General features: G+C 38.0%; 1 protein-coding gene across 4 annotated transcripts in view; it reads right to left on the reverse strand.

Annotated features, from left to right (window-relative positions):
* Nucleotides 1-2,934: 2,934 nt before the first annotated feature.
* The window catches only part of RBMS1 (RNA binding motif single stranded interacting protein 1), a 149,279-nt gene continuing 138,700 nt past the window's right edge, over nt 2,935-13,513 (reverse strand). For all 4 annotated transcript variants that reach the window (XM_074145933.1, XM_074145931.1, XM_074145935.1 and 1 more), the window contains exons 10-14: nt 12,710-12,760; nt 10,453-10,563; nt 9,701-9,781; nt 8,378-8,462; nt 2,935-5,460 (exon numbers count right to left, since the gene is read on the reverse strand). In XM_074145933.1, coding sequence (XP_074002034.1) covers nt 8,385-8,462; nt 9,701-9,781; nt 10,453-10,563; nt 12,710-12,760 — 321 coding nt within the window. In that variant the 3' untranslated portion in view covers nt 2,935-5,460; nt 8,378-8,384. The remainder of the gene's footprint in view (nt 5,461-8,377; nt 8,463-9,700; nt 9,782-10,452; nt 10,564-12,709; nt 12,761-13,513) is intronic.

Raw genomic sequence — 13,513 nt, forward strand, 5'->3', positions numbered from 1 at the left:
CCTGAGTGAGGGGATACTGTTGAAAAAGGCAAGGTAACTGGACAGCAACTTAAACAGTTAAAGCTTGCCTGTTGACAAGCTGTCCTTTCTTCTTGGACATGGAAAAAAAATTCCAGCAGTATTTTCCTGTGACATGATTTCTTCTTTACTACAGAAATGGGTTGCCCAGGTTTCTCAGATGGTAGATGCAGTTAAGAGCTGTCCTGAAAAGGAAAGACTGACTCATTCCACATACAAGCTTTTACACACTCCCTCTGGTCACTGCACTGCAAATCTTTGCCGTTCTGACATCTGCTTGGCTTTACTTAGTTGCCGGAGGAGAAGCTGCCAAACAGAATTAGGTTTTGTATATCCTAACCCCTATTCTGGATAGAATTAATGGACCAAGTCTGAAAGCCAAAAGCCTCAGATTTGTTTGGGTTAATCAATGCCAGAATTTGTTGGCTAGGGAATGATACAGATGATCTTTCACAGTTGAAAGAGTACGTCAGTGTTGCAAGTGTTTGGAAGGTAACAGCATACATGTCTTAAATGCCACCAAATAACACATTGGCTTTCACAATAAGACACTGCTGGACAGGATAGGATTGAGTATCTTATTCCAACGAATATGAAAGTTTGCAAATAATTTTGGAGCAGTTGATCAAAGCAAAAGGAACAGTGAAGTGTGCACAGGAGGAGAAGGAGTACAAACTCATATAAATATTCTGGCACATAAAACGCATTTCTCGTACGATGTTTCTGCAGAAAGTGAGGTGGCACAGTTTTAGTCAATCATCAAGTTTGTCTGGTATGGTGGAGGTACCATGGCATAAATTAAAGCTAGAGGAGGAGAGCCAAACAGCACCTTTAAAAATTTTTTTTCCTGAGAAAAATTGACCAAGGGTACCAGGAAAGTGCTTTAGACTACTCTTACTTACTCCACAAATATTCTAGTCCAATATATGCAACCAGTCATTAGCGGGGTTCAGCTGATCAACAGTACTTTGTTACACTGCAGTTAATGCATTGCTTGCGCTTCTCTGCAACTGCCCAGTGTAGTTAATTTAGAAAATAAAGAAAGAGAAAAGATTTTGTTCAGCGCCTAAGGAAAGGCTACTAACCACTAACAACCAACAAAAAATAGGGTCTGTGCATGATCTTGCACAAAACATTTGTATCGGCATAAAAATCATCCTACGTGAATATGATGCTTATCAGTATTTGTTAACAGGTAAAAAAAATTTATTAACAGCATGTTTGCAAGTAGGGTTCAAAACAGGCTGTATGCAAGAGGATGGAGTCAACATTTGAACAAGCCAGTTGGTAATAAATTTGAGTTTTATTATATATAATAAAAGTATATGACATAAAGACATTGCATTATTGCAGATTGCCTGATAGAAATGACACACACAACCTTATTATATCAGGGAAAAGGTACTAATCTGAAAGCATTCATTCTTATCAAATATATTTGGAGTTACAGTAAGAGAGCTAAGTTTATCATAGGGCTAATTAGAAAAGCAAATAGATAGCAAAAAGCCTTTCCAACCTGCATTATTCTGGGTCTATTACATATAGCTTTTGTGAGGCAGTGTTCATACATAATTCAAAAAGACTGCTTAATAATCTGAGATTAATTCTGTATGGTGGTGAACAGGAACAATGTAACAAAACCCTTTAAAAGTTTTCTGTATTCATCTTCTCATCTATTGCATTTCAGACAGCCAACATACTGGGCCAGTATTTAAATTACCACAAAATGGTTAAATGGTATCTTTTTCAGTTACAGGATGTGTTTAGTAGCACACAGTGTGAGGCTTTTTTCTTCATTATTAATGAACCATCATTGTCAAGGATGTCTTTATTGCATAAGTTAATGTAAATTAAGTTTCCCAGCCCCTAGGTGAGTCCCTTTCACTAAGCTCCACTTATCCTCAGGATCTTGCATGAGCACTGACAGCCCGGGCTGCGCATCGCCTGCAGGGTGACCCAGGGTGACCACCCAGCAGCTGGCTGGGTGTAGGTCGCAGGGCTGCCGCAGTCCTTGGCACATGTCTCCACAGGACAGTCTTCCATGGGGGAGAGGGTTCTCCAGGGCCGCACAGCCTGTGCAGAGCGAGCCTCCCCTCTGCCCACCCAAGGCACAGGCCACCCAGTCACTTCTCTCTGCCACTGGGTGCACCCTTGGGTACCCAAGACTAGGTCAGAGCCCCTCTCCTGCCACACGCGTTGATACAAAGCCATGTGTGATCGGGAAAGCATTTGGCCGAGGAGACGCACTAGTTGGTAATTTACTCTATTTCTTTTCCAAGCCTTCCTTTGGGCAGAGCAGTCCTCTATCTCATCCACACCATCAGCAGTGGTGATCTTGCCAAAAGGATAATAAAATCTGAGATTATCTTTAAAGAAATAAAATGCTCAAAGATTGCAGCTGGAAGGCAAACACTCAGGTTAATTTTTAATTCCAGTGAAGTATCACCTCTGCTCTCCAGAACCGGGTATGCCAGCCAACGCCACCGCAGTGGGGAAGGTGGAAGGACTTTTGGGCAGCAATTCAATGCTACGAACTACCAAAGTGACCCTCCGTCTCCACCCTTACGTCTAGAAAACTGGCTTGCACTTACAACTACAGGGTGCAGGCACACACAACTGTGCATGGTTACACACAACTCTCCGTGCGGGCTGACACTCAAACCAGGTATTTCATCATATATTCCTCATCTGTCTTTTCCTGTTTTGTCTGAAAGAATAAGTGACTTTGTAATGTGGTTTGAAAGAGTTAAAATTTGATTTTAATGAAAGACAGAAGAAGGAAAAACCCAGACTGTAAAGCAGAAAGCAGCTCTGAGCACTTCAGAATACACGTGAAAGTTTTACCATAACCTGTTTGGGTTTTCCCCCAGTAAAGGAAGGGCTGAAGGAAAAAGACAATGCATTTTCATTTTTTTTGGATCTTTTTTATTCAAAAGTTTTCAAAGAAATAAAACAGAAAAAAGCTAACAATCTAATCAAATTTACAGTTCAAAAATGTCTTTTGGCGTTTAACAACAAGTCCTAGGAAACAAAACTACAGAGTTATCTTGAACCGGACAAATAAGTTACCACTGGCAAGTTTGTGGCACTAGTAAAACAAAAATAAAAAATTAACTCTCTTGATCATATAGATATCTCTATGAAAATCTTTTTTTTTTCAATCTGTACAAAAGGTCTTTCTTCATAAATTAATTTTTTTATAATTTAATGGCTGTCTACTATGTGATGTTTAAGTAACTGATTATTTCTTTATGTACAGAGGTTAAATTTCCCAAATCTTACCCAGACAATGAGTATGGCACTTAGTTCAGACATTTCTGGCAGCAGCTCTTCCCTCCCTCTAACACAGCTATCATACTGCAGTTTTAATTAACGCAAAAATATCAAGTAGTGAGAGATCCAGGTTTGGAAAGTCACCAGATACAGGCAAGGTGCTGCAGGAAGTCTGGACTTTTACAAAGCAGTAATATTCCAGGGAGCATAGAACCAATAATACCACAACTTTTTAAAAAAAGAAAAAACAAAAACACATCTCTTATGACTATGTATTTCACTAGAATCTACACTTCTCAGAGCAGCAATTTACTTTTGAAACTATGAAATGTCACCGACATCTATACTCCAATACTCACACAAAATTTAAAAACTAAAAAATACTTGAAAGAAACAACTGCTTAGCCCTAGCTCCCGAGCTAGGATGATTTGGTCTGTGGAAACAGGGAGGGCCAGCAACCTGTCCCAATACAAAAGGAAATAAACTTTGAGGTAGATAACTGATCATATACAGCTGACCAGAGAAGTACACAGTTTTGGAAGACAACTTAATTTATCATTTGATTTAAAACATATGCAATTGTAATAAAGAGCTTTAGTAGCAGTGAATCATCTAATATGTGAAGTACAAATAACTGTGTATTTATGAATCAGGAATTTCATAGTTTCAAAATTGGTTTTCTTTACACTTAACACTTGTAGTGATGATGTAAAGTGTGGCACTGCTTGGATCCAAGTCTTCCTTCATGCTTTTGTGTCCATACATCAATTAAAATTATAAAACCTAAATGCAAATGTACAAAAAAGGCACATTCTCCTAACCGCAAACTGGTCCGGCAAAAATAAAGAGTACAGAAGACGTAATGCTGAGACAAATCAGAATTATTGGTTACTGGCTCTTTGTTCTTTGGTAAAGTTACCTTTTAAAAGTGCCAAGTCTTTTTATTTTTATTTACCTACTATAGAGAGCTAGTACCCAATCAATTATGCTTCTACTTACATCTCAGCGTATGTTTGAAAACGAGTCCTTTAGCTTTTGCCATTTTGCTATAATAGCAACTTTTCTGTTTGCTAAGTCTCAGCACGATCCTCATCCTAAAGCACTATCATTAGTATAAAGGAAGGACAAAAACATTCGGTGATATCCCCTCCCCAAACTCCCTACTCTACCTATGCTAAAACTAGAACATCAAGTTAGTTTCTGAAAAAAGGCAAAAAAAAAAAAAAAAAAAGATTTTACATTGCATCATACAGCAGAGTTCCTAAATCATTCAAACTACCAGAGGGAACTATTGGCATAAGGCCTTACAAACAATTTACCCTATTAAAATTTCCCCAGTCAGAAAATGTGTTTCACACAAAACATTTTTTTTTCCCCTCTTGCATTTCACTACCTTACATATTATGTGAAAAATCATTAAAAACACTTACTACACATTAAAAAAGCCAAATTTTCAGCAATTTTTATTGACTACCTTTAAAAGCCCTATGCTGCTGTTTTACAAGGCATAATAGACCAGCTCATTTGGTCAAAGCATTCTACACCATTAGTTTGGACTACTTACTGAAACAGCTACAGCATTGAAAGATTTAAGGCAAATTGGAATTTATAGAAAAGGATAAGACACTTCACACTACATTAAAAGAAAAACAGAAAGCTAAAAGACCAGACACTATAACTGCAACACTGCACTAAAGCAACACTCACACACTGCAAGCACAGAACATCATCTTAGATGTTTTACTATTTTAAACTTCAGAAAACCCATTTCATACAATAAAAAAAAAAAAAAAAAAGAAAAAAAAAAGAAACAAACAAAATAAAAATAAACCAAAACACAAATTCTGTCATGCACGTGAATAAGTCTTCGTGGTCACCTGTGCATACCCAGAAATTTGAATTTTTTTTTTGCGTCATAACACTTGATAAAAATTTTTTTTTTACTAAAATAAACCTGTTCATGGGAACAGCTACTAGATGAATTTAAGGTTTTTCTTATGCACCTTATAGAACTTATAGCAAAAATAGTTTTAGTTGATTTCATTATAAATAACATTTTCAAGAACCTGTGCAAAACTGTCAATAATTCCTAAAGCACAATTGATCAGTAAAATCCATGATTGTTTCAGCCTTTGCACCCTTCTCCAGGCCAGGTCAACACTGGACATCTGTAACACAGAAAGGTCAGAGCTAGAGCAGAGTTACAATTGCATGGATTTTTTTCTCATGTAGCTGGCCACAACACTAAATCATTTCCTATTTTAGACAGCTGTGAGAAGGCTAAGTGAATCTGAGGACAAACTGGAGAAGTAACACAGGCGGCACTTCAGGTGCTTGGCCCTTCCCAGGACAAGGCTCTCTGCCAGGATACGGCCTGCGTTGTGTTTTCCCCCTCTATCTCCGGGACCTGTTCAGCATGCAGAGCTCCCACTGGGGAACTGCAAGGCTGCATTCCAAGCCGTTTCCTTCTTTGTTGTTTTTTGGGCGTTTTTAAATTATTTATTGTTTCCTTTTAATTGACCCAAAGTGGTTGAGTGTGTGAGCTTACTCCTGCAGCATCTCCAAGGCTTTTGATCTCTGGAAAAGGAACACAACTTTCTTTCGGTGCAGCCTCGGAGAGACTATTTACAAGTTACAACACCCAACACAGAGACGGCTACTGAGCCTCCATAATGGTTAATCCTTAACAGCAATTCAGGGCTCATTAAATTTGAAGGAAAACTGCTCAATTTACTATATTGGCTTATATAGCCATATGGGGTTAAAAAAATACCCAGCTAATGAAAAAAAGTTTAGACAATTTTTGAATTTCTCTAGGCAAAACAAAGTCTGGTATTTTAAGGTTTGTATATTTATAGGTGCATATATAATTATAACAGGTTTTTTTCAGAGTCTTTGATTATTTTCACACAGTAGCAATGTTTTTCAAAGAAGCTATAAAGTTATTAAATGTAGCCATTAGAGGAAAGATGATGTGTATTTCTGATTGACTGCATCCGCTTGTGCAAATGCGCTAGTTGTCATTCACCCCTTATTTATGGCAATACATATAATGACTTTTAATAGGACATTCCCAAAAGCACTGCATGTGCATTTAGAAAGAAGTTTCAATTTGACAATGGTAATGAAGCCACAATAATTAAGAGACCGCAGTCTTCCCTGTATGTAGGGTATTCAGGGCAAGAAATAATTGTCAATTCCCTCTCCTTCACCTGTCTGAAAAGCGACAAGTACCAACATGTTCCAGGGACAGAAATACCAAATGCCATACTCTGAGGCTGAAATCAGCCGAGTAATATTAACCTTCCCCACGTGCCCCCTGCCACAGCCTTTGCTGACAGATTTCACTGGCTCCCACTGCATATAAATACAGGTAATGGTACTTCTCTGAAGAAAAAAATACATGGAGGACTGGCTTACAGCAAATGCACAGAGCTGCTCACAGAGCTTAGTATTCCACACAGAGCCGTCGTTATAAAATGTGCTCAAATGGCAACACATCTCACCCTTTCAGGAGACTAAAGGCTGCTCCTCCTACCTGGCCCCAGCCCATGGGAAAGCTACTGACAGGCTGGGAGAGAGAGGCAGGACGGGGAGATGACATGCAGGATTACGCTTCACTGTCTACCACAGATCTCTATGGGTAAGGAGGTTTTACATGCCCACAGGGAAGACTTAAGGCAAAACAAATAATTCCTTGAAAAGCGGTTAACACCAGCCAGTAGCCTTGGCATAGGAAACATGCAGGAGCCATGGTTTTAGCACTAGGAGATGGATAACGAGAAGAGCCTGTGGCTTTGCTTTCTCCCTGCCCTGGATGCAAATCAAGGATGTGGGCTTTCTCTAGATGCCGGCATTTGGCCAGACTACAATAATAAACACGGGTCACATGCTGAGCTATGCAGACTGTGCCATCTGTTGAATGTGCAAAGTTTCCCCATTGGTTTGTTGCTATCTTTACATTCTTGAACATATAAGAAGCTGTTATGCCAATAACGGGGATGAGAGCAGTGTCGTCAAATAACATAGCTGACCTGCAAAATCAAAGGTAAGGGCAAAATGTGTGTACTGTTGGATCTACACATTTTAGGGAGAATATAACACAATTAGAAGTTCCTCATGCATAACTGATTATGATTTTTGAGCATCTAATAAATGCTCTGAGAGCTGTAGAAAACCATTCTAAGACAGCCTCTAGCACATTATGGCAGCTGAACAGAATTTTTCAGTATGAGGTCTTAGGAAATTTGATTTTAAAAAATTATGTAGTCAAGTTGCCTGGTTTACAAAGCACTTGGAAAAACATGACTCAAAGATCAACTAAATTCCAGAACTGTAGAACATGGAGGATGGAGAAAGGGATGGTTAATGTAAACAATATTTTCAGGATGGCAATTTACAGAAAGCAAAAATTTTGCATGGAAGGAGTTCGATTAAAGCTAATGATTGGTTAGTAAAGAAAGGCCATGAAAGCAAAACCAGAGGAAACCCGGAGTAGGAAAGTAAAACAACTCTGGAATTGAGCCAAGCTAGGACGTGGATTAAAAATTAATCCACAAAATTCTGGATTAAAATGTTTTTTCCTAGAATAAAGGATGGGCAGGGAAATCTTGAGGAGAAAGGGTCAGTAATGATTTCTACCAGACCACCCTCCTGCCTGTGGTCTGTAAGTCAGTCGCAAAGCTGCTTCTAAATCTTACAGGTACCAGAACTGGAGGATATTATATGTACAAATAGAGTTCCCTTTAGCATTGTGATTCTAGAATTTTTGTACCAATTAATTGTTATTCTTGTATACAGCATGCTGCCAAGACGAAGAGACCAAAATACAACATAATCCAGTTATGCTATAGAGAAATTATTAAAACACTATTACTCATAATTCACTAACTCACTTCTGGAACCTGTCCTTCCTTTCCTGGCTTCTAACTCTGGCCAAGTTCAAATTAACTTCACTGTCTGTCCCCAGATATTATGAGTGTTATTTATAGGATATAAAAAAAATATTTCAGTACAGAGTACTGTAAGTTATGTAACAAAACATCTTTGAATTTACATCTTTCATGTGACAGGATGAGCCCCTACCTCACAGTTACTTATTTTGCTGATACGTATATGGAGAATGGTCACTGGACGTCTCTACTGTAACCTGTTGTTGACCACTGGCTTCCTGCAAATAAAATGGAAGACAAGACATGAGATACAAAATCAGCAGCACTATCTGCAATCTGTATTTCCATACAACTCATGCAATTAACAGTTTTCAAATCTGATGTCTTGCTAACATTTCTCAAGTGGCGTGTTCCAAATCTGAGGTGTTAACTTTGCATTGATTTACATTTCAGCAAACAGAGAAATAAAATGATCATGCAAACCTTGTATTTCTCCAGCTGCTTTAATGATAATTAAAAAAAACCCTTTGACATTACAGAAATAAATATGTAAAGGGAGCAAATAACTGCTAGTATATTTTCTATCTGCAAATGCAAAAGAGCATCCTGCCCCTCTCCTTTTGAGGGGCAGCAAGAAGGATGAGATCTACTTGCCACATGTACAAACACTATCACTTTGAGTAGTGTGGTGTGATTGGCACGAGGCAACACAAAGAACTGTAGTTGGGACATCGCACACAGCTCCCCAGAAACCAGCTGATAGTGCTCCGGCACGCAGAGCAACCAGCTAATTCCCAAAAGTCTTTCTTCCACCCACACGGGCAGATGCATAAACTGAATCAAACAAGTTCTGGAATTTCTGGACAAACAGACTTTGAAATGACATGTTTTTTTTTCTTACAGACTCTAGAAGAACCCGTCTAGCCCTCACTCTGAATAATGGAGCTGCAGCATACTTTGTCTAGCTCCTCTGTTAAAAAAGTACTGACCTATAAAGGGGTATAAGATAAGTCAAAATAGTAGACAAACTATTGTCTACCATTTCGTTATATTCTTCAACTGGACTTGCAGAAGGATTTATTAGGCAAATATACACGGTATCCTGAGATGCCAGGGTAAAATTGAGATTCTTTGCAAAAAGTTACAACCATGGTCTGTTGGCAGAAAAGTTTGCTCACAGGAAAACTAAATGAAAGATCAAAACTACAAGATACGCCCTGGCTTGTGCCTATTGGGAGTCAGGTTTTACAAAACACAAAAGTTCGTCTGAGCATGCTTATATGGAAGACTGCTCAAAGTACTGTACAGCTACAAGTACAGGTCATTCTTTGTTATAATACCAGTTATATTAGTTGAGAATAACAACACTTTATAGTTTTAATATACATTGTATTCATGGTACATGCACAGTTACAATGTTAGGCTTCAAACAGCACTTTTCCTAGCAAAAAAAAAAATAAAAATCTAACATCATATTCATGTCACTCATCTCTGGTCTTTTATAAAATATACTGACCTCAACAGGAACCGCTGCTGTCTGGACATGTGTATATTGGGGTATGTAGGCTCCTTGCATAGCTGTTGTGGCTGGCATGTACTAGAAAGACAAAGAGTCTGTTAAGTTGAGTTAAAGCCCAATGTAATTTTAAGAGTATTCAAAATACCTATCATGATATTGCTTAATAGATATTGACTATTTCCCTAAAGCTATGTTTATGAGAGAAAGACTTTTCTGCCTGAAATCAATAGGATTTTCAGAAAAGTGATATACCCGTTTTGAGAAAACTCAAATTTAGACTTCAAAGACTAGGTAAAGAACACTTCTGTTAATCTCAGTCATCATCTTTTCTTTTTTTAATTCTACCTGCTCAGACAAGAAGGGTCTTCCAGTTTAGAAGCTAGCCTGCATCTCTTCTGCTTTAGTTTCTGTTCCACACTTTGTATTACTTTCCGCAACTTTAATCTCCTGAAGAGCAAAACCAACTGTTTTTTTCTTTTTCAGTACAACTCTGGAGTTACCTCCTGGGTTCCTTGCGTTTGCTTTGATCTATTTTATTTACTTATTTCCAATTTCTTATCAGCTAATAAACTGAAAAAAACCTGCTGAATAGGATTTAAAAAATTAAGGCAGTTATTAATATTTTATTGGATGAAAGACTACTTAAACGATTACTTTTTTCCTACATGCAAGCTGCACTTGCATACTGTGATCTACACGCAGTATTTTCTACTTGTGTAAGTTCTGTTTTGTATTAAATCGCTACATACTGTTCCAGTACTGCCTAATGAAAGATGACTCATCTGCTGTGTCAGAGGGCTTATCATCGATGCAGGCTGTAGTGACATGGTGTGGTCCATGGAGGGAGTCAGTACAGCACCCTGTTAAAACAGAAAGAAGGAAATGGTTGTGGCAACACTCAGATTTTAATTACGTTTTTGATTTGAGTGTCTAAGTATGGGCTGTCCTTTCAAGGGGATATACCACAAGGACTCTCCTTAATGCCAGGCACTGACTGGGGAAGCAGCTCTGGGGCATTCCGAATATTCTACTCGAGCAGATCTGTTTTGCACAGTTTGGTAATGGGGTAAGAACTGCATTGACTTCCTAATGAACACGCAACTGATGTACAATGCACCTGAGACACCTGCTGAAAACACTTCATAAAACGTGAGTTTAACCAGATGCTAACTTTAAAACAAAAATTTGCACATATTACCAGGTATAGATTCACTTAGCTTACACTCTGGAATTTCAGGCCTTAGGAAGAAATGGTTGTCTCATCCTTAGGAATGGAGGCTTTGGAGGAACATTTGTGTTAGGGGAATTCTACCTGTCACATGCGATGTTCACACACAATACAGAGCTGCCCTAATTAATGGCTGGTCTCATTAGCACACATACATCTTAGAAGAGTAGATTAGCAACACTGTGTAAAAGATTGATTTTTTGTCTAAATACTAGCTACTGTGACGACCTTTCTATCACTCCTGTACTATTAACTTCATAAAAAGCATATGTATAATTTTTAAACACTTGAGATTGCTAAATATGGAGGGCACATTCTGAAGGTTTTTCGGAGTTATCTGAAATGGAGGGTTATCAACAAATTTCATTTTACAAATCACATCCTACAAAAACACATTTCCAAATACTTTGTATGACTTACGCTTGCAGAACTGTCGATTAAAATTGATGGAGGCTCAAAACTAACAGAAATAATCGTACTGTACTGAAAGCCAGTATTTTGAATCAATGCCTAATCCTTAAAATGAAAAAAAAAGAAGAGAAAAAAAACCCTACAGAGTATAGTTGGAAAAATAACCATGTGATCAGTGTAGATGAAATGAGTCACAGGCACATCAAACACTAAAAGAATTTCCTGTCTGTAGACTGCAGGCTCTTCTGCAAAGCAAATGAGCAAGACAGCACCAGTCTTCGTACAGGCCAAAACTGAACTTAAGTCAGGAACCTAGATCTTTAGTTTCAACTGTGAAATCTCAATTCGTATACCTGTGAAACTAACACACCTTGTAGCATTCTAGCATATTAACTTGTGTCTTCCACAGCATAAATTGCAAGGGTTTTTTTTATGAAAATCTGTGTTGATAGAAAAGTTAAAACTAATTGTGCGTGTATGTTTAACATCAAAAATCACAAATACAACAACAATTGTGTGAGAGGGTGTTCTGGTTCAGTATCACCTTCTCTGCATGCACAAGAAGAAAATGTTCTGCCAAGAAGATTTACATTCTATAATCTGCATGAAGAGGTTAATTAAAGTCAAGACAATATCCGCTCTATATCTGGAAACAGACTTGTTTGTTAACTACAGGAGTGCATATATTAAAGCGCCTGTTGTTATTTGTCATGCTCATCTCAAGATACCTAATAAATCTTAGATATAATGGTACTCCATTGGCAAATGGCAGAGATAAGAAGCAAAATAAGAAGGAAAATATCCTGGGAGAGTGTAGATTAGAATGTGTCTGGTACAGATGCCACAGCCAAAAGTGTAGGGAGACCAGCATTACTCATGAGCGGTGAAGCCAGAACAAGCTATGCAGGTTTCCTCAAGTGAGGGCCCATAATGTCACTTATATCACTGCATCCATCTGTCTCTCACAAATTATCCAGTCTGAACTATTCTAGACCCATTCTAAAACCTTGGATCTTCAATTCCAGCTCCTGATAGGTAAACACTATGTAAAACATTGGTATTTGCAAAGTGCTTTTCATTAAAATTTAAAAAGAAAAGAAGTTTCCTCAGGATGCTGACTTGGTAACTCTAATTGTCCTCATCACCTCAATACCCTGAAGGAAACTTTCTTTTTTCCTAAGAAAACGAGGCCCCAATTCAGGTTACTATCTTTGTTTCTTTTTTCATTTTGATCCATGCTTTAATCATGATGTAGTTGTCAAAACTCTGGAAGTAATAGGGTGGGAATTGCTCCATTTCCTGTTGTTTAAAGTATGTAAAGTGTTTACCCAATCAGTAACACAAAAACAGAGAAGCATAAAACTTACTGGGTGCTGCATTATATACGGTTGTGGCTGCATCCAAGAAGGACTCTGAACCTAGAAAAAAAGAAAAAAATCAGTATTTTATTTTTTTAGTCATTCATCTCCTGAATACTCCAATTGAGATACAGTAATAATTTAATAAATCATGTTAACAAGTCCCCTCCCTTATTTATTCACTTTTTAATTCAATTAGTCACTCTGTGGAGCAACACTGTTTTTCCATGAAAAGTGTATTTATTGTACCTGTAAATCAGAAACAAGATTTGGCAACAATATACCATGTACACCTTTCAGAACAGTATATTACGTTTTTAGTGCAGGTCTCAGAAACTTCATCAAGGACACTGAAAGGGTTCAAATAGACGTATGCGAGATTTCTGCTGTGTTGAAAAAGGAGGCATCTTCTGTGTTTGAAGTTCCTTTGGGGAAAAGTAATTGGAATCTACGAAACGGCATCACTCGCCTTCTAGTGTGATTGGAATAAAATAAATGATTGGATTTTCACAAGGGAAAAAGAACCCAGTCATTCTGATGGAATCTTTTCCCAGGAACAAGGACACAATTTAGGAGAATTGTTCTTCTCCAAGACACTAAAGTATGTTATTCCCAAAGCAGAGGAAGAAGACAAGGTTCTGATGAGAAATCCTGTCCTGGCAACTAGCATGTTTTCTCTCCAAAATCACTGACTACCCAATTAGGGCAGGATGCCTAAAACTTTGCATGACAAGGTAAATTAGAAAGACTAAAAGGTAAACTGATAGGTAATATGGTTATCTTAGTTAAAAAGAACTGGCTGCAACAGCTCTT

This window comes from Numenius arquata, chromosome 3 (assembly GCF_964106895.1).
Source record: "Numenius arquata chromosome 3, bNumArq3.hap1.1, whole genome shotgun sequence".
Taxonomy (NCBI): domain Eukaryota; kingdom Metazoa; phylum Chordata; class Aves; order Charadriiformes; family Scolopacidae; genus Numenius; species Numenius arquata.